This window comes from Coturnix japonica, chromosome 1, assembly GCF_001577835.2.
Source record: "Coturnix japonica isolate 7356 chromosome 1, Coturnix japonica 2.1, whole genome shotgun sequence".
Lineage (NCBI taxonomy): Eukaryota > Metazoa > Chordata > Aves > Galliformes > Phasianidae > Coturnix > Coturnix japonica.
In genome coordinates this window covers 22,740,363-22,766,555 of record NC_029516.1, presented here as the reverse complement: position 1 = coordinate 22,766,555, position 26,193 = coordinate 22,740,363, and the positions used below count along the sequence as shown (strand labels likewise).

The 26,193-nt window shown below is 34.4% G+C and overlaps 1 protein-coding gene across 2 annotated transcripts in view; it reads right to left on the bottom strand.

Moving 5' to 3' along the window:
* Nucleotides 1–285: 285 nt before the first annotated feature.
* TFEC (transcription factor EC) overlaps nucleotides 286–26,193 on the bottom strand; it is an 86,859-nt gene continuing 60,951 nt past the window's right edge. Inside the window, exons 4-8 of one of the 2 annotated variants that reach the window (XM_015853740.2) lie at nucleotides 16,577–16,691; nucleotides 15,644–15,700; nucleotides 12,177–12,252; nucleotides 5,418–5,565; nucleotides 286–4,497 (exon numbers count right to left, since the gene is read on the bottom strand). In XM_015853740.2, the coding sequence (XP_015709226.1) occupies nucleotides 4,117–4,497; nucleotides 5,418–5,565; nucleotides 12,177–12,252; nucleotides 15,644–15,700; nucleotides 16,577–16,691 (777 nt within the window). In that variant the 3' untranslated portion in view covers nucleotides 286–4,116. The remainder of the gene's footprint in view (nucleotides 4,498–5,417; nucleotides 5,566–12,176; nucleotides 12,253–15,643; nucleotides 15,701–16,576; nucleotides 16,692–26,193) is intronic. The other variant, XM_015853746.2, reaches the window with a different exon arrangement.

The window sequence follows — 26,193 nt, the reverse complement described above, 5'->3', positions numbered from 1 at the left end:
GCCAGCAATTTTGCAACATTCTGAAAACACTTTCCATAAATCAAAGACTTAGCAGCAGGAATAAGCAGATGGCAAGAGACCATATTAAAAAAATGTATCAATTATTTTTATTAATGGGAGGCTACTGGATCATGATGCATCATAATGGACTAAATGTTTGGCAGTTGTGAAGTGTTTTGTCTGTTCAATATCTCAGGTGCTCTTAGAGGATGTTATTATATTGTCTTCTGAAAGTATTCTTCGTGGGACTGGGTAGTGAAATTTCACAAGGGAAATATAAAGAGATGTTTTAATTTCAGTCCTTTAATTGTATTCATATAATAAACATAAAATACCAGCCTGTATAAAATGCAATTTGAAAAAGATTGCATATACAGCGTGTAATAAAGTACATTTTGTCTGCATACATTGACTTAGAAAACAAGATACTATATGGTTAACAATGAAAAATAGCAATTATTACAAAAATATTCTACAGTCTCATAATAGTAATGTAAATGCCTTTACTTATCTAAGAGACTTAACATAATTTTAAATTACAATAATTTTACATCCTCCATTCATATATACAGCCCTATTAAAGTCAAAAGGTATTACAGTACCAGTGTTCTTATTAAGATTAAATGAGTGAATTATATTTAGATACTTTACTAGGTAAAACAACCATATTCTGTTTGTTAGAACCATTTGCGCCTGCTGTAGTTTTCACACCAACTACGCTATGCAGAGTGAAATAATCTAAGTTTCTGTTCTTAGGATAGTATCTATATCCATTTCATGAATTAAACAGGATGTTAATATTGCAGCTCCCTTTTCCTTTTGTGTAATTATCAGTCTGCTAGTTTGTGTATTCTGCAAGAACATGTCCACCAGCTCTGAACAGCTGCTACTGAAAACAAGAAAGAATTCATCATTTATCATTTAATACATTTTGACAAAAATAGCCAGTTCTCCTAACCCCCTGCCCTGCTTGAGGTCAAACTCTGTACATCTTTAAATTCTTTTCCAGACGCAAAGCCACAGACAAATTATGCATCTCTTTCATGGGATTTCATTAAACGGATCTGTATGGGGAAGAGCTAAGAATGTGCTTTGCGTGCACCACATTTTAGTCCAGTAAAACTCTCATGGACAGGAAAGAAATTCTGCCTGAGGAGGGACACCAGGGTTTGTCACTGCAGTCATGCAATCTTTTTCCTCTGCACAAGCCAGAAGGCACTGTGCTCTGCTTGTCTCCAGCAGCTTTCCCAGCTGCACAGTGGTGTCACTGCATCAAGGTGGGAGAGGGGATGCTTATTCAAAACAGCCTGGGATACCGTTACCCTCACAAAGATTTCACCAATACCTTCATCATCACCTATGTGGTGCCCTAGTTTATCATTTCTGGTAGCCCGTATCACCATTTAATTTCAAGGACGATGGTGTAATACAGGTCGTTATTAGTGAAAGTACTAATGATCACTTCCTTCTAGAAAACAGTGTAATGGTAGTGAAACAGCATAATCATAATACACACATAAAGGATACATTTAGTGTTTGTGGGGAGGGAGATGCAGGAATCTGTGTGTGAATGAAGGCAGCTTGAGTGTGCTTAATGACAGGTGAAATACAGTGTACTGCAGAAGGAGCAATTCCTACCTCCTGTTAGGTTTCTCAAGCTGGAAGAAAAAGAAACATCTAGTGCTTCAGACTAAAGCAATTGCCAGAAGAATGAAAACCAACTTTAAAACATTTAATGGATGCACTAAATGTTTTTTTTAGAGCAGTCCTTATAATAGTCATGAAACTCAAGATGTTATTTGAAGTCAGTATAGTTCAGAACTGTGGCCTAACTCCCATAAAAAAGTTCAATGGGAAAATCATGTAATACATTCATATTTAATTTCTTTTTCTCCATTATGAGCAATACACACTGGTATATTTATAACCAATATAGTAGAAACAGTACAAGGACAAATGGCATCTGATGTCAAGTATCCCTTCCTTTCATTAGCTGACATGGACAATACACATCCTACACTAGACACAATGTGGGCACAAATTTTACTTTCAATTCATCGTATTTTTTTATATGAATGCCAATTTCAATGACTATTTAGCTTGTTTTTACAATAACTATAACAAAGCAAGTTCTGTTGAGTGTAATTTAAGGAAGCACTCCAATTAAAATATTGGAGTTGATTTATTTTGGTTAATATTAATTTGTTTTCCCATTCCTTTCCTCCATGTAGAAATAAAAATGGAAAAAAGAAAAAAAAAGAGGAAAAAAAAATCTTAATCATACAGTGGAAGTGTATCAGAGCCTTGTAAGAGGACCAGTTTTGTGCTGGCCTTTCTGGGAACCCACACATACTCCACAAGAAGATACTTCTGCTCTGTTCATCTTACATAAGAATTGTTTACACAGGCTAATAGATATCCTTGAGTTTCCTATGAACATATATATTCTCTCAAAATTGGAAGCACCACAATGTTTTGTAACCACAGGTTGGTCAGGAATGGGCTCCAGCTCCAGATAAATCAGACCTCAGGTACGAATAAAAGAAGAAGCAATAGGAGGAAGTAAAGGCTTAGTTCTTTATATACTGAAAAGTATGTTCAAATACATTTATACCATTAACACAAACAGCAATCCATTTTCTTCTTTGTTTCTAATCATGCAAAATTTCTGGGACATTGAGCAGGGCTCTGTGACTGCAAAACTTAACACATACATTTGAAATATATTTTGAATTGTTTGAGAACTCCCAAATATGCTCTTTTGGTTCCAGTGGAAGAAGAGCAATGGAGAACTTGTGCTAGCTTATTTTCTATGTATTAATATTACAACTAGAGTGGCTACACTTAGTGTACTCCAGGAAAATACAACATTCTTCAGAATTTCACTATGTATAGTGAAATATAGTGAATATAGATTATTTCACCATCTACCTGTACTAAGTCATCAAAACACATTTTGTGAATGTCTACGGCAATCTATGGAAAACACTGTAACACATCATGTCTTCTGACTTTCTCCATTGATTTCAAGTTTTACTTGCTTCTCTATAGTGACTTCAAAGGTAAATTTGAAATTGAATTATTTTAGTTCCAGTGTTTGTAATGGAAATCTGGACATTTCCTTCCATTCACAAACAATTCAAAGGCATAGATATGGATAAGCGTGCTTCCAAAAAGCTCTGGAAGCACTGTCCAGAAGCACACTGTCACATATCTGTATTCTGATCTCTTCCACATAAAGAAGGATACAACTTGAATATTCTTGGAATAAGCAGCTGACACAGCACATTTACCAGTAGTACTTGTCTTAAATTGTGCTAATGGTAAGGTGGAATATCTTTGTTCAGTCTCGTACATCCACATAGCCTTTCTAAACACTTTCTACTGTAACGTCACCATTTTTGTGTTTCTGTTACATTAGTTTCCATTTTTCTTCTGGATCATTACAACATATATTAAAAGTCAGACCTTTTTCTACAAATGGCATTAGAAATAAAAACCAAAAACTGGATTCATAGAAAAAAAAATTAATGGATTTTCTCATTCTAATGGGAAGTCTATGCGGTTTTAAATTCATGCTCACTTCACTTGTGCAAATTAATTACTATTTGTTTTTTCAGATTTTAAAACACGTACCACTCTATAGTTCCCAGTTTCCATACTTTCCTACTGCTTCTCAAGTTTTGTAGAATTTTTATCACAATATTATCATTGTTATAAAAAAATAGCAAATTACGAAACATCACAAATATAACAGATAAACGTGAATGCAGATTGGAGACAGAGTCTGAACACATTTGTGTAACATGGATATTTCTTTTGTGGAAAGCATTTTCATATTGCTGTGAAAAGTCATGAAACAATAGTAAAAAAGGTTTCCCGGGAAGAAAAATTTGTGCAAATGTCAGGTGTGGACAGATGATGTGAATCTGGGGCAAAGTGATCAGAATCCACCTATATCTCCTTTTCCTGTGAAGTAAATGCTGATTTAAACTGTGCCCGTTATCTTCACAGTGGTTCTCCATATTTGTATTTGGAACAAGCACACACATCATGCTTATGTTCAACTCAGTCTGTTAGCAAGTGGTTTAAGGAAGTGTGAAGCCCTTTCTGCTTTTATAAATCATCCCCATCATCTGTGCTAAAGCTGCTTCTCCTGCTGCTCTCTTTTGATGCAGCTGGGGATGTGGAGGACAAGAGCGGGTCTGCTCCAAATGGTGATACTGTGTCATCCAATAGAATTTCCTCTAGTCGTTGCTCCTCTTTTAAAGCTGCGCTGAAGGACAAATCGGTGAAGTGGGAAAGTGGATCAGAAAAGGCTGTAGACCCATCACAAACATCAGAATTTGGTTCATGAGCCAGAGGCATTTGCTGAGAGTAGTCTACAGAGTTCTCCCCTGGATATGAATGTTGCTTGATGACCTGAGCAGCTAAATCTACTGCACTGAGTGAAGACATGATTGGAAGGCCATGAGCACGTGCCTGGATCTCTAGCTCCTAAAGAAAAGAAAAATTAACAGATAAACAAATAATAATAATAATAAAAAGCCCAGGATAATTTGATAATGACTTTGGAAGATAAATAATGTCCTCAGAACTATCACAATAAACATACAGATCATACATGCAAATTTCTCTTGTCCAATTGTGAGACTATGTTTTCAAATACAAAATTGTTAATCTATGAAAATTTGCATTGAGCCATCAGTTAGTTTTCTTTTTAATTCAATTTTCATCATTGAACAGCTCTCCTCTGTGAATGTAAGAGGCATGTGAGGTTTTCTGAAACCATTGCCTCCTTTACCTAAGAAAAGTAACAGAAAACTGTTGCAAACTTTTAGTGTACTGATATCCAGAGATGCAGAGAATATTTTACTTCATGTTTCTCATGATACACAGACATGGTTGAAAATTACAATACATGAGACGATTGATTTTTTGTTTAGCTAAGTCACCATCACATGTGTGTATAGTCATATATGATTTCCACCACCGCATCATGTCCATTTGTCATGAGCAGATCTAACATGGCACACTACACCTAAAGAACTTTAATGTGAAATACAAAAGAAAACGAAAACACACAAAGGAATTTTAAGTCCAGTATTGATTTTTAGGCACGAAGAGATTTACCTTTTTCTTTCCTGTTTGTCCTTTCTAGTCTATAATATATACTGTTTGTACAAATACTTTAATTACTTTCCACATGTTCCATTATGTAAGGCATAATAATCACAGGAATTTCCTAGAAATATGAAAATATACCCCTTCCTTAAATCTACACAGCAATAAACAGGGAAAACCAATGCCTTTACACTGAGTGACATCTGGGGAAAAAATGATATAGATTAATAAAATTGGACCAGGTAGAAATACTGAGAAAGCTCTGAAGTTCATAGCAACTCTCTCATACAGACCTGGATTCGAAGTAGAAGTCTTCTGTTAGCATGCTCTAATTTCTTCTGTCTGTGTTCTAATTCTCTGGCTCTCTGTTGTTCTTTTTGTAGCCACTTGATGTACTCCACTGATGCTTTTAAAATAGTTCCTTTGTTCCAGCGCATATCACTGCAGAATGTAGAGATAACCTTTTCACAATTGTGCATGTCAGCAGAATTCATAAGAACTTACAAAATCTTTTACATTAATATGAAATAATGATTTACATGACTATTATTCACTCTTAGATATTATTGCTTCTGAATGGAAATTTTAATAGAATAGTTAAGAAGCCCTTATATAGTAAAATTAATCCCAGAATGAAAATAAGTGTCAAAAGAAAGTAATAAAGTGACTTTTTGTGGGAGAGCTAAATGCAATATCATGATTCTACCATTACAGTTTTTATATTTTTAGTGAAAATTGCTTTTATTATTAACTCTAAGATTAAAATCTATGTGCAGTATTTCTGCATTAATGAACTAGGAAATATACATTACTGAGGACTTAAGCCTAAATTTTTAAAGATCATTTCAAATATACTACTCTTTTTACCCGACTTACTAATGAGGTTGCTTTTAAGCTTGTTGAGAAAAAAAAAAAAAAAAAAAGAAAAAAAAGATCTGTGCTGAATGACACTCTTCATTGATGACAGACCAGACAAATAGTGGTTTGGTAACCATAATGGCAAAAGTATGATAAAAGTTTTTGCTTAATGACAAGAAATATTGCTTAAGCCCTTTCAGCAAGTTTGGAACAATATAAATGAGGTTAAAGTTCAAAAATACATGCCAGATTCCAAATCATAGTAAAAATATTTCCAAACAAATAAAATTTAACCCATTTCCCATTCAGAAAATCATGGTTTAACTACTAGATTACAAGAAGTCTTAGTAACAGCACACTAGTTCTAATATACCATGTGTTGGAGGAGTTTCACATATCCATTTATTAATTTTCCATGTACTCCTTCATGAAACTTATTAGAGGCCTTAGAATAGGAATAAATTTTGTTGAAAATCTTGAATTTCTGATAAAGTTCAGTATTTTACAAGAATGGTTAATGTTGTGTTAAATTTAGAAGAGTTAGTTAATCCAAACTATCTATTTCACTGCAAGATGGCTTAAAATGAACCATCTTGACTTTCAGACATTTTGGTCCTATGAGGCAAGCTCAAGAGGGAAAAAATATTCAAACTAGTCAGAATCTGATGTTGGAGTATAGAAGTAACTAACTTGGTTCATTCTTTTTAAGTATCTTTCTATAAATTATAACTATTTAACAAATAGTTATAATTAGACACTAATATTTACAGTCAAGAAGAAATATAAATTATATCTTTGTCAGTTACCACTTTCCATTATTCTGTTGTTATTTTAGTTAATGAGAACTAACACTATTCACAATCGGAGTAAGTAAAATTGTGGTCCAAAATGGATTTAGTTCTTGTAGGAGTATCTGTGTTTTTAATTCAGGATCTCAGAAGAAATGCTCAAGGTAAGAACTCTTGAAGACCTCCACCAAAGTAGCTGTCATTCTGCCAAATGCATAGGGCAAACAGTAGACAGGTATGGGACCTGGTGATTCAGACTATCTGCCTTTCTCTGTTGCACTACACAGATGAGAAACCCTTATGGAGCTTCAGAAATGTGCACATAACTAGAACTGGGCAACTCTTTAGACAAAGGGCCATAACCAATAAGGCATGGGAACATGGCTCAGGGCAAAACCAGGATGGCTGGATGGAAACAGGCCAGGGGTTATTCCATGCCACAGCATGCAGAAAGCTCTAAAGCTGTGGTCAGTTGGCTGTGGGGGAAGATGCTGCTTGGGAATTGGCTGGGCACCAGTAATTAGGTGGTGAGATGCTGCATTGCTAGCAGGCTGCTGATCAGCAGTTAGTTGAGTGATGGCTGGTGGGTGGCCATTAATTACATGGAGAATATACATATATATTTATAATTGCATTTATTTTTAATTTCTTTGTCTTAGTAAAAAGTTTTTATCTCAACCCATGCATTCTATTTTGTTTCCAGTTCTCTTCCTCGTCCCACTGTGGGGTGTGAAAAAACAGCTGTGTGGTACTGAGCTGCCTTCCAATATAAACCACAACATAGAGCTAATGATAGAAAGGGAATAACTTTTCAAGATGGGAATCTCCCATGGGAGATGGGAATTCAAAACCAAGTATAGACAAAAATGTTTTTCGGTCAGTTTTTCTGGCTGAAATATGAATAAGACAGATATTCATGATTGAACTGGAAATCTTTTTATTATGTAATTCATTAATGTCACACATAATTGACAACCTCTGTGTTATTGCTTACTTTTATTTCATATTGTCCTGACACTTTGAATTTTTATGTATTCATTGTAATGATAAATTTTCTTATCACCTAAATTGTTACTGAAGGGCTAATTCTGAGATTCAAATTGCCAGGAGATGGATTTCATCATATAGCATGAGACATATATGTATAGATACTATTGGTTGTAACATTTACAAATTTGAAAGGCAAAAGTATTCTGATGGTCTAGCATTAAAATGTTGTGGTTGTTATTACCACTTAAAAGACTTTGAACCTCTTCTACTGAAGTGATGAATGTGTGTACTAAAAGAACAATGATGTACAACATGCCTATTGGTCAGTATGCACTAACACATCTGATTCAAGAATAGAGTTATTCCTAATTGCCATTTGTATATCAGATATTATAGGTATGTGTACGCATGCATATGTGAGTGCATGTTTACTCTTTCACTGCTTCTAAAAATCCTAACTTTTTAAATTTTTTTGTTTCTGGTTTGTTTGTACACTTTCTGTTCTATAAATACTGAGACGTGGAAAAGTCTACATGTGAAACAAGTCAGCTGAGAGCAGTAAGGAATTGAACAGGTCTGAGCATCAATAAAGATCAGCAAAGGAGGAATGTGTCTTTGTGTCTTTCTACACGTTACAATAATTTGAAACGTTAAGCAAGTTACACACATTAATTTAATTAACAGAGTTCTACCACACTTAATATGATTGGCATGAAAAAGTAGCAAGTAAGTAAAATACACATCATGTTTTATTAGTCTCTGAACCCTACCTCCTCTTAAGTTTGTCAGCTAAATCTCTCAATGAAACAATTTGGCCCAGAAATTTAGTGAAACTTTCATGTGGAAAAGTTGCTCATTTAGAAGAAAAGAAAAAAAAAACAAAATATAGCCATTAGACTAATTTTCAAATTGCTTCCATTAGAGTATCTTTGTTGAAGTCAAAGGAGCTTCACTAGCTTTCACATTTGAAGGACGCATGGAGGAGGGACATAAGCAACTGATCTTCTAAGATTAAAACTAAGTAATGAAAACAAAGGTTGGGAGCTGGTAGTAGTTATAGAGTTTGCTAGCTGCAGAGAAGTTAATAATAACAAATACATCTGTGAAGTTGAAACTATGTTTGCAGACCATTTATTTTTCTACTTCTAAGAAATTAGTTTTAAACTGAGCTTGTTCAAAGAAACACTCTGAAGGACTTTGCACCTGTTTTGATGACCTATACAATTACCGAGCGTATTCTCCTGAAAGAGGCAGCAAGTTTCTATTTTTTAATAGCTTGAGTGTACACAAGCTTTTCCTTTACAAGAAATGAGGCCGTGCCAGCCTTTAGAGGGTTGTCCACAGACTACAAAAAAAACATCAGGAACAAGTGCACAGAGCAAACAGAGTGAGAGCAATCCACTAATTCTGTCCAAATACTTAGAGGTTCTTTTAGCATCTTGGTTTGGTAGTATGATGAGAATTCATAAATGAAAGATGTCTTTTCTTGGTATTTCTGACAATTCCAGTCTAGCTACCTAAAACATTTCTTGAGTTGGCACCCCCACAACTCTATTACAGTGTAAAGTCACATTAACTACTGGATTTTGAAAGGCTGAACGTGAAGAAATCCAGAATGTAAATTTAAGTACAACTAAAACAAACAAACAAACAAAAAAGTTTTGTTTTTTTGTAAAATATGATTAAAATTTTGGGCCTCTTTTATTCTGCCTTTTTTTTTTTTTTCCAGGAGTTTTGCATTTCTGAAACATTTATCACTTAGCTATCTAAGGAATGAAAATTAAACAAAGGAGGCAAAGTTCTTTGCAACTTATCTCTGTTTTATAATGCTGATGAAGTGAACTTAAAACATTCAAGTAATATAATCTATAGTTATCATCATTAAATTGAAAAATAATAAAGAGGAAAGGAAGAGAATAGGGATTTAAGATCTTCAAAAGCAAGTCCCTGTAGAGGCTCTGTAGGAGCCAAACAAGTTCACCATATAACTAACAAAAGTAAAATAAAATAAAACAAACAAAAAACTTCTGAGAAATATGAATCATAAAAGATTTCCAAATAGCATCAAAAATACCCTTTTCTACTCCCGAGTCTGAACATAGTCGTATTGAAGCAAGTCACCTGGGACAGGCATGCTAACCACAATGACTTAGTTAAAGCAGTATTTGCTCTTCAATGCAAATGCTGATTTGTCTCATTGTCATTAGTCCAAGCATCAGTAAGGTTTCTCCTTTTACAGCCAAATTCCCACTATAAGAAGAATACTTTAAAATCAATATATGAGGTGAAAATGCTATGTGTGATAAACTGTTACAAATAAAATATTGTAAGAGCTGATACACCTCTTTCTTTGAAGGAAAAGGAGGTCAGACTGGGGGCACAACAGGGTGTTCTAAGGAAAAAAAAAGTAATTGAAAGAGAAGGTAAGGACTCTGAGTTACAACTTGTCAACACAGAATGATAATAGAAATAAATAATTTTGATCTGTTCAGCCAACAAAACATGGTCAAACTGATTTATTTCCTCTTACAAATATGTATTAAGCATGTATTGACACTTCCTCAGATGAATTTAACTTGGCACCAAACTGCATCAAAACTACATTATAACTTCATCTTTCAATCTGTCCAGCATATTTGATGCTTCTTTCTTCTTAATACCACCATAAATGCTTTAAAATAGGCCCATTTTCAAAAATCGCACCAATTACCAGCCTTTTGAAGACAGCAATCCTCAGAACCTAGAACAAACTTCTCTTTTGCAGACATAAGCTATTATAGGACCAAGGCTCTGTTGGACACAATCATGAGACTGGAGGCTAAAACAAGAAAAGGTGATGCCTTCGGGATATTTTTCTGAAACTTCGGTCCAAGGATACATCACTAAAATCAGTAAGTAGTATCCATCATCCACTTACTGGAACAAAATTGCAGATCTAGAGCATTCATATTAAGTACAGTATAAATGACTGATTAACAATTTGAACAAATTCCTAAATAAAACTGGAATCCAGACCAAAAGCATGTAACTGAAGCTCCTCTGTAGGTAATCAAAGCTACAACTGGAAACTGTACCTCATACTCATTTCTAATTGCAATATAACTTGCTTCCATCATCGCTTTATAGCTGCAAACCAACAGTGCCATCCACTGTTTTCCTGAGAAATCTTTCAATTACTTGCCCAAATGGTTTTGAATACTGAAAGATATACCGTCAAAATTAGAATTATTTTACCAGTGTGTGTTTGCAGGTGATCAGAAGTGTCCAAAAATTTATTTAGACACTTAAAGTACTTTTTTATTTTAGCACTCCGTAACACTCAGATCTATATTAATAACAAGAATGTACAATTTATCTAATCTTGAATGGATGCTGTAGAATGAAAAGAGTTTGTGAATTCTCTAAAATAGCAGTGGCATGTAAACTTTCTCTCTGTTGATTTCACTCAAAATGTCTACTTATGCCAATCTTGTATATATCTAATCTTAAAGAGCTTTGTAGCCTTATAGAAATCCTTAACATAATCAAAAGTTTCTTAGTCCTGAAGAAAACAAAAAGCTGAAATATCAATAGATGCTTTCCTTCTAAGTATTGTGCAAGCCCATACTGACATGCAAATGATAAAGAACAAATCTGTATAATCAATTTTATGCAAAATACAAACATGGTCTTAAGTCTTCCCAGAGCGACATAAAATATCTAAGGCTGAAGTCTAGCATTAAATATCCCACTGAATTGTTACTGCTAATCCTACCATAGCATTTCCTACTGAGGCAGATTTTTTTTTTTAAATTGATGACAAATACAAGCTTTAAGGAAATGCAGGTACAGTTTAAGAAATGTGCATTTTGTGTTACTGTAAGTATACGCATTAGTATAAATTGCTATTATTATAGCAATTATTATTTTTTGCCTTGCATGTCAGGACTTCTTTTATTTTATTTTTTTTTTTCTGCAGAGAGTGGAGTACTTCTGAAAAATGCTCAACCTACAGTCCCTTAACATGACTTTTAATATTGTATTTCTTTATTTTGCTTAACCAAAAGGCACACAGTGACAGCACATATTTTGTCTTATCCCACTAGAGGGCCCATGGTGAGGGCTGAAAGTATCATTTCTTTTTTCTCCAGAGGCATCACACAGGCTTGTGGTGTTTTTGGTTTATCTTTTCCCTACTCCGTGTTTCTGATGTGTGACATCTCCATACTGTTTTTATTTTATTATCATTTAAAATAAGTTTTCCCAACAGGCACCAGAAATCTGCCAGAATTTTGTTATTAATGGACTGATCCAAGCTAGTGGCCTGGCACAAACCATTCTGTATTACATCAGTCAGTCCTACGGCCAGTATGCAACTCTGTTTTTTTCCTGTATTTAAATAATAAACATTATTATAGGAAAGACTGTTGAACTCACGGATCATTAGACTTGGGGATGAGTGTGCCAAGCTCCTTGATTCGGTAATTAATGTTATACCTTCTTCTTCTCTCAACTGTTAAAAAGAAACAGTTACTATTTTAATGGTGAAATATTCACATTTTGTTAGAACTCTTGCTACAGACCATGGTTAACTGCTTTGTTATCTTTTTATCTACAATTCTCAGCACTGTAGACCATGGAGAAGACTTATATAGCAGCCATCTCTCTTCATAGAAATGGATTATGTTCCAGAAACATTTAATATCCAGCACACCTGTTTCCTTTGGTGAAGGACAACACGATAATATTTACAATAAATTTTACAATAATATTCAGAAAATGAAGAAAAACACTATTTGAACAACTAAAAAGTTATATTTAAATTGAAAGGAAAAAAAAAAAAAAAAGAAAAAGACTATGTATGGTAACTTTCTTTATTTGAAGTTTATTTAAAAAGATAAAGAGCAGATAAGTTGCTTAGGTCCCTTCCAACTTCAGTCATTATGTGATTCTGTAATTCTGTGATTCTTAAATGAGTATGTGCACAGAAAAGTCCTGTCACCTTTCTGCCTCCATTTAACTAATGTAGAGAAACTTCTTTACCTTGTGCTTTCTCACAGGGTTTTCTCCAGCTACAAATACATATAGAAATATGATATTTTTCAGTGGCCCAAAAGGACATCTCATAACTTCGAGGGATTTCTGGTACACAGAAATTACATTCAGTACACAGAAAGTATATTCAGTGAGGAAAAAAAAGTGCCTAGGACATACTGGAGATGTTATACAAATGTTCTGTAAATGCAGTAAGTCTGTTACAATCTAGATAACATAGTAAGACAATTATAAGGCTGCGATTAACAGGTTAGAAACAGCATTGGTTCACATGCTCTAATGCAGATCCTGTTGTACATGGAATGGCCAGCTACTCAGGACTTCCAGCTCCAGGGTAGCCTAAACTGAGATACAGCATGGAAATCCTCATAGAATAGCAAATTATAGATAGCAAATTATACTTTTTCTACCAGGGAGAAGAAAAAATAAATAAATAAATTAAAGAAAAATGAGGAGGAAGAGTGACAGGAGTATGGCTGTGGTACTTGCAAACGTCCTACTGGTGTGATCTTGCACTTCTGTCTGCGTTCTTCACATGGTACTTTGACCCAATACAAACTTCACTGAATAGGTAGGATCTGAACAAGCAGAATGCTAAAAGTTCCTTAACATTCATACATGGAGATGTGCACTTCAAGATTAACATCTTAATTTCGAATGCTGGTACAAAAACCCTATCCTTACAACCCGGGATGGCTGAATTAGAAGACTGCAATCAAGGGATAGTATTAGAAGAAGGCAATCAAGGGATGCCTTCTGGGTATTCCTAGGCTGACTTCAACCTCTCACAACCATATCTGTGTATCACTTGCAGATTCAGTTCACCACGTAGTTCACTTGTAGTCCTTTCCTTCTGCCAGAACACAGAGATCTTCTTTCTTGCCCACAAATGCAAGGCTCTTTGGTGTGTCAGTCAGCTACTTCCCTTACAGGCTTCAGTTCAGAGACCTGCCTGAACGTTACTGTTTAACCTCCTGAAATGCTCTGCCTTGGCTAAATGTATCAACATATTTTTCTCTCTCTAGAAACAGGAATTTTGCTCTACAAATTAACTCATTTCAATCTTTGTAGCTTCTATTTTCATATTCAGGAAACAGGATTATAGTCCATCTGAGTGTAATGTTGTTACCCCTTTCAACCCACTGGCATAAATATGGTGGATCTCTTAGGAGAACACAGTGTATGCAAACACACACTGCAACTGTACAACACCATGTCTTTAGTTATAGTGAGGTTAAAAGAATATGCATTAAACATTCAGCATTATAGTTTCAGTTTGAATCACATTTATAGTGAGGAAAAGTCCTGAAAGAGACACTGGCTATTTTAAAAAAGAGAAAAAAAAAAAGAAAAAAGAAAAAAAATCCTAGGCAAATAGACACTTTTTCTTTCGATTTTGTCTTATTTTTCCCTGCCTGTGTCATGGTTTTGTAATTTTTGCTGTTGGTATTCCACATCATAACATCATATGAGGAACAGAGAAGAACTATACATCCCAGAGGACCTCAGGATCTAAGGAGGAAAACTTATTTTACTAACTATGATATTGGAATACAAGATAACACAATATAATACAGTCTAATAGGAATTGAGGCTAATAAATCAAGTAAAATAAGAGAGAGAGAGGTTTCCGAAGACTAAGAACTGCCAGGCAGTGAGAGAGCGAGCATCACTTCTGTGACATTTCCCCTCTGACCGTCCATATTCCTACTCAAACAAGACCAGCAGAAGCTACTGTGGTAATTCAGAGAAGATGTGCTAGCAACAAACACAAAAGTCTACATGGCTAATTTGTGATCCACTAAAAATGTGGAGCACAAGGATGCTTTCTGGAGAATCGAAGTAGTAGGAAGTTGTTGCAGTGTTTGCCAGCACAGTGTACCAGTGGATGTACACTTCCAGGTACATGCAACTAAAGTTATAACTCTCTCTAATGTCATTGGAATAGCCAAAGATATAATTAGTGGTTATTACCACTTTACCAAATTACCAATTTAGGTACTTCATGACTTATTTCTGCCAAAAGTATAACGGAGGACTAGAGAACATTACTATTTTATCCAACACTTTTCAAAGAGAATGCTTCTGATTTTTTGCTTTAGATTACTCTTTAGAGGGAACAATCACATAATATTATAGGCACTCCTCTTTCAGCAATAAGGGTATATTTTTCTATTCTAGACTTTAAAAAATGTTGTTTAGCTTTTAAGTTTAATATTTAAACACTGAACTATGAATTTCCCTGTTTTAAGCTTAAAGTATCCTAGAGCAGTCACAGCACTCTGACTGTCATCCAGTTTTGCCCTGATTTCCTTCTGCCATGTATTGTTTCCATAGCTTTGTCTGCTTCACTATACCAGCTAGTTTATGCATCTTTGATTGATTGATTGATTGATTGATTGATTGAATTATTACTTTTATCTTCCAGTTTCCAATAGAGAGATGCAGTCTCTCACTTGGATGTTTCAGAAGTAACAAACGAGGTGCCTGGATCATCTGCTTCATTCTCTTTTTCATTGTCTGCCTCTTTTCTTGCCTATTTTTGCACTGTAATTCTTAAAGACATGAAGTAAAATGGATGTGTATAGGATATGCATACAACAGTAGTATAAAAATGTAGTAACAGGGGACGTTATGTAAAGAAATTCATGAAAATCACGTGAGGCATAATGAAAGAAAAAATGTAGAAGACAAGTTCAGTTTGGGAAAGAAAGCTTTGTGGTTGGCTGTTCACAGACTGAGTTAAATTTGATAACCCTGGTAAGATGCTGATCAAGAAAATGAGCAGAGGTATGGTAGCTAATGTATATTGGTTCTGCAGTCCCCACACACTAATTATATATACTTACTGAGATTGTGGTTATCCTTTTTTTGTCTCTCCTTGGCCATTGCTCGCGTATCTGCTTCTGACAGAAAGTAACATTTATTAAACAGCCCTTAAATTGGAAGTCCAGTTATCCTATCATCATTTCAAAATGGCCTCTTTTCGCAAAAAGCAGCCTTTTGGTTTTTTTTTTTTTTTTTTTTTTTTTTTTTTTTAAATTATTATTATTACTATGAAACAAAATCATAAGCAAATCTATATTCTACCAGTATTCAGTTTTTGAGCTAAGTCTGGCAGGTTAGTTAAGATATTCAGTAAGGAAGAATTTTTATTTAAGAATATAGAAATGGTGTAAAGGACTATTTTTCTCCAATTTTCTGTACTTTTACAACAGGATAAAACAATACACTAATGTGAATATGGATTTGCATATCCCATAATGCAAGAGTTAATCAGATTTCTAAGATAACTCATATTGAACAAACTCACTGTTTTCTCTGAGTGACACTAATAAACTCTACACAGTTGTTAGCATTCTTTGGATTAACTGAATGTAACGTTTAAAGTTGTTAATCCACTAACATAAATTTACCTTGAATAGACTTATTGTGAGCTTTTAAAAGAATCATTTGTTCTACTCTGGAACAAATTTAATGGATGATAATTTATTTACACCATTGATCAGCAGCCAACATGCAGAAGAATTCCCTATGTTTCCTAAAATATTTTAGTTTATTAGAAGCATGATGTTCATAAAAACTACAGGACAAACATTTCATAAGTGCTAAAGAGAAGAATAGAGAGAAAACATTTCTGCATGGTCACTGTCCTTTTCCATAAATGAAACTTCACACTGAAAAATTCTCAGGAAATGAACATTTGAACTTTTGTTCAACTTTTAAGAGAAACATCATCACTCTTGAAATTATAAAATGTTAAAATATCAAAGTTCTTTTACCTGTGAGTTCCCTTTTTACTGGTAGATTAGCTGGACAAGAAGCATTTGTGAGACTCATATTAGCTGGTGCCATTCCCTGGTCACTGTTATATATATCCAAAATGCTGCTAGATAGCTTAAGGAGGAGTGGGAGGAAAGAAAAAGAAGAAAGAGGGAGAAAACAAACAAAGCAAAAACAAAGACAACAACAACAAAAAAAAACAGTGTTAGAATAAATAAACGTTGAATAAGATACTGACATTCCCTGAAGAATATGCCCCAAGGTGTCTGTTTTTAAATTCTTTTATGACACAGTTTCCAATTATAGGGTTAACACAAAGGTGTTTTAAACATGAATTAGGTGGAACGTAAAAATAACCTTGCTGATTTTTAGCTACTTTCTGAGATTCTATGGATTCTAGATGATTGTCCAAATATTAATTTAAATTGAATTATTTCACAAGACAACTTATATATGGAGATCACTCCAAAAGTAATCCCTCCTATTTATTTCCACAGAAACTACAGCAGATACAAAGAGCACAATCTACGTTACAGAGCAAATCCTCAGCTACAAAACATTATTTTTCAACATATTAACCACTAGGTATGCATTTTTACCAGACATGAACAGCCTGCATAATGCACTTGTAAAAATCTACACCAGCAGAAATCACCACTGTTGCTGTCACCACTGCTGAAATGTACCAGCCACCACCTCACTGTGCTCACATCCATAGTTTGACCTTCATTCATGACAACCATTTTGTCAGAATTCTCCTCTTCTTCCATCAATCACACAACAACAAAATGTAGTGGGATACTGGTGGGAAGGTTCAACTTCTACTGCCATACCACCAATATCCACCTCTGAATTCATGGGCCAACATAATAAAATAGAAGGCATCACTTTTGGAGCAGTCTGAAGACATTTAGTAATGTACAGTTCAGGCTCTGATAAGTTTCTATGATTATATAACCAACATTTCATGACTGAACATTGTATGATATATGAAATATTGGTTATATTGCATTGCATCCAACAGGCCAAGAAGAAAACAATTTTTTACAGATTTAAATATACATCTTGAAACACCCTAGGATTTTACAGGTAAAATTTAAAGGTAAAAAAACTGAGACACCAACTACATTTCTACTGGGAACCATCTTTTATAATATTTTGTTCACTTCTCTTCTTGTAGAGACTCAGCCTCACCATAAGTTGTTCTGAATGGAGACATTTTCCCAATCATTTGCTTAGTATGAAATTATCAAGAGGCACTTTTCACTATATTTTTATTAATAATTCTTAAATTGAAACTAAGCTTTATTGTTTTAGTAGTAATTCTACTAAATTTTCTGAGACCATAGTTTGTGTTAAATTCTCCTATTAGCCCAGAATGGAATGAAGCGTTCAGAATTCTTTTTGAAAACACTTAAATAACATGCTCATTTTAAAATAAATTGTAGATGTCTTTTACATAAGAGAACTGAGAATTCTTAAGTACCATTAGAAACTGAAACATCGAGTCAGTTTTGAAAATCTGATTAAATATTTGATCTCTCAATGAAAATACTTTTTAAGAGAATGTTTGGAATTCAGATGAGTATTACTCAAGAACAAGCTATGTTTAATATGCAGGATTTGAAAGCTAAGTACATTTCTATGTTAAGCACCTTTGTTTCATTCCTGGGAGGAAAACTGACAAGTATTACAGCATGCACTGCAGCTTTAACGTTAGATTTTCTTTGTTTCAGTGGTAGCGTAACTATATTACAAAAGTAAATTCATATTTACTCCAGACATGTTTAAGGACTTCCTACAGTAATGTAAACTAATTTTGCTTATTGATATAATATGAAACAGAAATTTCATACTGATAGAAAAAAAGTGAGAGTCAATGTGAGTCCTACTCTAATTACAGTGGACATTGCATAAGGCCATTATAAGGGTTAGGTTACTATTGTAAATTGGGAAATAGTAACTACTGAAAACAAATTAATCTCACAAATAATCTAACAAATGAGAAATGAATATGACCTTGTGTACTGTATATGTCGTATTTTAAATGGTATGCACATTTGTGTACATAAGTTACAATAATTTGAATGATACTGCTGACAACTTCTCTAAGATTATCAAAAGCAATATTGAAAAACCCAAACTAAACAGTTTGACACAAACTCATGAGAAACATCAATGAGTGTTTCCAATTTATAAACATTAAATTATCTTCATGACCTTAATATAGTTAAATGTCTGTAGTCTATTCACAAAACATGAATTCAAGTGACAAAGCCCAAATATAAAAGGTTATAAACACTTAACTGGCTGATAGTGAAAAAACACTACCAAGACAACTGAAAGTACAAAAGTGTGGAGGATTCCAAAGCTCTCTGACCATTAGGGTGAGTAACCTCAAAGCCAATGGTAGACATTTCAGCACAATTAGATTATACAGTTAATGGCTGTAATGTCATCTAACTTAGCTTGCCTGTAGTGACACAAATTCAAATGATTCCTTCCATCTGCAGAACTGCTGAATTATCATCCCACACAGGCAGGGCTTTGAGCAAATATCTGCCCAAAAATCAATGCCTGTATTATCACTTCCATCAGGTACCCAAAGGAATGCAGTTCCCCAAGTGTCCCATTTTATCTTTGTTCCACACAGTCTTCAGCATTTTTCTCCTCATTTGGCATTTTTTGTCAGGCATTAGGAAAGCATATTCATTACTCCACATGCATATGATAAAAATGAAACTGAAACCCAAGTCATTCACAAACTAGAAGAGGACAAATTTACTAGAAATAAGGAGGAAATGTGAGGATGGTGGGGCACTGGACTAGGTTTGCCAGAGAAGTTGTGGATGCCTTCTCCATGGAAATGTTCAAGGCCAGGTTGGATGTAGATTTGAACAGCCTGGTCTAGTGGAAGGTGTCCTGTACATGACAGGAGAATAGAAGCAGATTATCCGTAAGGCCTCTTCTAACACAAACTTTTATGTGAAATGATGACACAGGGGAAAATCTGCTGTAAATTATCATGCTAGGAATAACTCTTGATGTCAAGATTCAGGATCAGGTAAAGAAAAGCAGTAATTCACCTGACCTGCCTTGGTTACTTAGAGTTAGTGTAACCATACCTATTTCTATTTATTGATGCTAAGAGAAGCCTAGGATGACCTCCAAGCTTTACACATCTATATTTCTTTCTAAACCTCACTGTATTTTTAATTAGAACATTCCCAAACAAATTCTTATTTTCAAAATCATATAACATCCTGGTTTCAGCTAGGACACAGCTGACTTCCCTTCATAGTGTCTGATTTCATGCTATGCTTTGGCATCAGGAGAAAGCAACGTTGATACCAGTTGTAGATCTTGCAGTGCTGTACAGAAGGAAGGACATTTGAGCTTCTCAGACTGCCCTGACAGTGACAGAGACTGAGGGGATATGGGAAAGAACAGAATCAGAACAGCCAATTTAAACTGGCCAAGGGTATATCCCATGCCATATGACATAGTGCTAAAAAACAAAAAAAAAAAAACAAAAAAAAGAACACTTAAAAAATTGTGAGAATTTGACTGGGGTAGGCAGCCACTGCTTGGTTACTGGCTGGCTATCATTTGGCTGGTGGTACAGAGACAGTAATTATCATTACTACTCTCATATGTCTCTCTTATTAAATAGATTTTATCTCAAACCATGAGTTCTACTTCAGGCTTTTTCTCTGACTCTTCTGGGAGTAAGACTCACTGGGAGGTGGGGGTGTGAGTGAATGACTGTGGTGCTTAGCTACCTTCTGGGTTAAACCACAATGCATAAGACCAACCGAGCAAAGAAGAATGGATCTTTACTGAAAAATATTTACATTGCTGATTACGGGAGAAGTTAAAAAATACAAAGCCAAAAACACAGAAGAGTAGTCCTCTGTTGCAACACTCTGACTGAATTTGCCCAGCACTGATATCCACCCTAGAAAGTCCTTGCTAATACTACAGAACATTGAGAAGAAGCTTAAAATGGAAACTAGGCAATTTTGATACCATGTGAAGAAAGTTACTTTTTTGTCTTTTTCAGTAGGAAGCTACTTTAGAAATGTAGACATAAATAAACTTTGTGTTTTTTTATTTAATAATTATAATTAAAATACATATTAGTTTAAGATATGTGCACAATAGTGATCTTACAACTACATAGCACTGTCAAATCTGATGAATCCCAAAGCACTTTAAATCTATGTTTAACTACACTGCATCAAAAGCATGTTCTTGTTTCTGTTTAGAGATGCGGAAACACAGATATTTGGGTATGAAAATGCAGAAGTACCAGGAAATAATCTATTTATCCTGCAGGTATCATGAGCTACATTGGTTCACATCTGTGATGTTCTGAGAAGTCCTGGTAAGTCACATTATTTTCAACCTTTTCATTGATGATACACATATTTGTGTATGTATGTCTGAGAATCTAGATGCAAGTGGCTTGTAAGGGGTGAGCACACACATATTAAATATAGCAGTATATAATTACTCATTTTCCTGCTTCTAAAATGCAGCAAGCTTTGGACAAAAGATTAAAAACCTTTAACACAGTAAGTGATTTGGTGAGAATAACCAGTGACAATGTGGTACACGAAGAGAATAATACTGTATCTAATTAAAACTGCAAGGAGAATTAAAGAAAGCAGACTGTAATTAACGAAGTTAGTATTTGGCAGGGACACCAAGGTTAACGTTCTTCCTTTTGTATAAAGTGTCATGGGATCTTCAGTGCCTGTGTGCACAGACTGGAACATGAGAATTTCCATTCATTGGGCTCAAGTGTGAAAGATGCTCAACTTTGAAGTTTAAACCAATTATAAAAGCAAACTTTAGTTGAAGTACCTGAGCAACTGCCTGGCTTGAGCATAGCAGATTCTCACAAGAACCTGGGTCCTGATGATTGCTGGCCATGTCTAAGACAAGCAACGTAAAAGGACCAATTCAGATGAGTTTGTCACATTAGATATTTGGGTCCAAACTGCTCTGCAGGCAAAACTGTGTGATAAGGAGTTCACTACTAGATGGTTAGCTGGCAATAGACAGCAGAGGCTGCAGTTTGCAATGTTTCATATCTGGTCATGGGTGTTTTTTTTAAAAGCAATACTGTTTCTTCATTAAGAGGAATACAATAGTATTCCAGATCCTAAAGCATGGCAGCTATTACTAAACATTGCTTAATTTCAGGAAAAATTAAATCAAATAGCATTTCCATATTTATTTATTTTTAAATGAAATGAAAGGATTCTCTTGTTATATATAATAATCATACAATAAAATATATGGGTAAGAGTTACTTAGGCCTGCTCACCTATAGTCCCTACAGTAACACTATGCCACAACAGTGTTCACTCATAGTTATATACTATTAAACTATTTGTTCATTTTAGCTAATCTTTGCATAATGTATTTGTATTACAGTAACACAAGTCTGTAAGGATTATGACTTTCTCAATTTTGCACGGGTAAAAAATAATAGCTGAGCCTTGTTTGAAAGGCAACTATACTTACATAAATTTAAAAATTCTGTTGAATGTGGTAGTGTTCTGTCTAGACAGACACCCTGGGCTAGAATGTGTTTCTTGGACATTGGGTTCAGTTACCATAGCATCATATTTCATAAACAAACCATAGTCTGTCCTAGAATCAATTAGATTTCCTATCTCCAATATTTTGACTTGGAATGCGTTCCAAAGTTAGAGTGATTGTGAAAAAAAAAATAAATTTCTTTTTATTTCCACTCCTGGATAAATATTATTTCATTTTTATATTCCTTAAACTTATGTAATTCATTTTTAGCATCCACATTTCAGTTGCTTTTGTTTTGCTGAATAGAACTGCTCATGCTTCTTTAGCAAGACTGCCATGTTGTGATTTGTCCTGACATTCCTCTCTTGACCTTTTCTGTTTTGAATTAGTTTTTCTGAAGAGTTTATTTGTTTAGTATTCTAAAAGTTTACAACCCAGTGAATTCCACAGTGGATACTCCCTGCTGTCTCTTGGAGTCTCTTATGATAGATCTTAAGAACATATTTATCTCCTTTTTTTTTCCAGTCTCATCATTTTGATGGCTTAGGGTCATCTTCTAAGCAACTAATGTAACCAGATCTTTCTCTGTCACCTCCAGCTAATGAGCTCTCAGCTTACTGCAGACATTTCTGTTATTAGTATTTAAATGAATGGCCTTGCACTATTACATTCCTTCCATTTATACTATTCTGTCATCACAGTCATATAATTCTTCCACTACAATATCCTGACCCTCTTTTGTATTGGAAATGCTTTCTACTTTTCTACCTTGGTAAACTGCATCAGAAAAACTGTATCTTTTTGTTCCTGACTCACTAATAAAAACAAAAAATAATCTGAGACTCAGGACTGATTCTTGGAGCACTTCATTGATATTGTTTAACAAAATCTTTGTCATCTTTTTAGCCTGCCTCTAAATCATAAAGTAATCCTGATCAATTCCTTTCTCTACAATCTGTATAATTCACTAATATTCATTTACAGAAAGGAAGCTACAATCAATAAATCCTGGATATGTAAGACCACACAGAAACACTAACTCCAGTGACAAGCAGTTCTCCGTGCATCCAAAAATCACGGAAGTGATGAAGGTATGAACATTTTTGAAGAGCAGATACCTTCCATGTACTAGTTCCCTGAAATATATAAGGCCTACAGTAACAAACACTTTTCCCTATTGTCATCTAGAATGTCCTGGCAAATTACAATGATTCATCATCCAGTCTACTTCCCTTGAGGAGCCTAAGAGCAAGAAGGATGGAATTCAGTTGTCAAATGCTCATGTCCATCTACAATTTCTCTCAGTCCTACATGATCATGTAAAGTTAATAATGCACATGTATGTGATTAGAAGTGTTAAAAAGCTTCCAAAAAAGGAAGAGATCAGAACCTGACTTCCTCTACCAGAAGTCTTCATTCTGTTTAGATCAGAAGACTGTCATGCTAGCAGAAACTTCCCTAAGTTACCCCTTTCTTCAAAGTTAGTAACAGCAGGCATACAACACTTTGTCTGCACTCCATAGGCTTTCTGCAGTAACAGAAGTATGTTGTACATCCAGAATACCTCATGTGTAGTAGTATAGACAGTTCTGGCGACTGGTGGTTCCAACACATAGGGTTAGATTGCTTGCACTGTGTATACTGACTTGGCAAACACAAAGAACAGGAAAGCAAAGCACATACTACCTTACTTATTCTATGAAGAAACTGTAGCTGCTTGACCTGAAAGATTGGGTACTATCTCTAAAAGAGAATATTTCTTTTGGTGCTTGATAAAAAATAGTAATTGCTCAGACTGCATCCAGATTAAAGTGTCCACATGTGAAATATTAGTACAATACTTTAATCTTGCCTACCCCTAAATATATCCTGTTTAAATCATGTTATCATTGGAACCTAATTGATAGCATCACTTCAAAGAACAGTTTTGTAAAATGAGGCTACTTCTCCTCCTTAGCCATAGAACATATGTTAGTACCCATCTATCTCAGTGTGATCCTTGCTTATTCATTTTAATTAAAAAATCAAAGGAGGGATTTTACAAAGATTTTATACTAATGTCATATGCATTCCAAATGTAGAAATCTAAATTTGGAACCATGTTCACAGTTCACTTTACATCTGAAGTAAAATCTAATGTCTTCACTGTTCATATTGCCAGGATTCTTTCCTGTTTAGACATGATACAGAAACTCAGTTATTTTTCAGACTTTGGATAAACTTCAAAATGTGCACCAAACTTTGACAGATAGAGAACTGATAAATGAACGTGTAATAACACATTAATTGCAACTATTTCCTAAATAGTAGTATCTGGTATACTGACTGTTTCCAATTTCTAACAAGGGGAAAACTGGGTTAATTCTTGTATCTTCAATGTATGTTTTACTGAATTGTGACTTTTCTTCTAATTCAAAAGCATTGCAGACAGGATGAATGATTTTGTGGGTCAATAAAAGTCCTACACTCAGAAGACTGGAGTTCAACCTCTGGCTTTGTTTTGCAATTGCTAGACTGTTTGAAGAAAGCTGAAAGGCAGAAACTGTGATTTGTTTTTTCTTGCAAAGATGTGTTTACACTTTATGGTATCAGAAAAGTTGAAAGTGCTTTTTAGAAACTGCAACTAGAACAGTTAAAGAATTTAGGTCCATTTTTAATTAAAATACAAAACACTTGATGTATTTGAAAGTAGATGTCACTAGTAATACCTAACATCCAAATTTTCCAGCTCCTCTTTTTATTATCTGAAAAGAACAGCAGAAAAGAAATGTATTCTTTTTCAGACTTGTTTTCCTTTGAACAAATTGTATCTCCTTCATATTTATCTTTAACATGGTTCATAATTGCACGCTCCTCAACCAGGAACTTAATGTTCAGATATATTATATTACATATTATACATTATGTATGAAAACTAGTTCATTTCTTATCTTCAAATAATGATCATCAAGCTGGTTCATTATTCATCAGAGAAAAATGAACTCTGTTCATTTTCCCAGTTATAGTACATTCTGCCCTGATCATATACATAGAATTACACTGTCTAGATAAATGTCTGGTCAAATATGACCAAGCAAAAGAAATTGCTGGAGTATCATCCTTTTGCTATAGAGTTCTGTTCGCTCGGTTTTCATCTCTATTTAATTTGATTTATTTTATTTCATCTTATTTTTTATTTTTTCTTGGCTTTTCTGGTTACAAAGTTAACTTAAGAGACATGAACCAAAAGTGAAGTGATATCCTAGTATGTCATAAGCCAGCTGAGAGCTGGAAATAAAAAGCCACCAGGATACTGCCCCACTAATCTCTACAGCCTGAAACTCAAAAATGACAATTTAAATAAGACTGACAACTGTTTTACTAAGATTATTTTATTAGTAACACCAGATAATTCACTAATTCCTGGTTCCTTTCAACTTCTTGTATTTCTCTCATTATCCTCTACAAAAGCATATACCAAATCATCCAAAGAGTTCCTCTGCAAACAGTGATTGGCATAAAAAAATCTGAAGAAAAATGAGACTGAGGGACATGTGAAAATTTTATTTTTTTGCAGGATGTGAATGCCAGCTATTTTTCTTGAACACGGATGGTAGCATCACTACTATTACTACTTTTATCATATATTTATATTACATACTCTGTATTTTCTCTTACATTTCACAAATCATCTAAGCATATGAATACTGTGTTGTAAAGTATTCTGTGATCTACTGTGTTTAATGTATTGTCTATCATGTAACACACAGAGTTTTGGTTTTTTTTTCTGGAATTACTCTTTGTAGTGACTGTTTCCAAATATATTCACAAATGTTCGTAGTGTCAATATGAATGCATATAAAACCACTTTATAAAGTACAATAAACAAATAGTTTATACATCTGCTATACACTACTGCATATAGTAAAGATCGCAGAAGACCTTTGTGGATGGAGGTGATGCTAACAGTAAGTTTATCTTTTACAAGTGTATTTCTTAAAAACAGACCTCAGAAAATCCGTGTTTTCTGCTTTTTATCTATTTCTGTGTTTTATCTTGCAGTAAGAAACGTGCCTGTATGTAT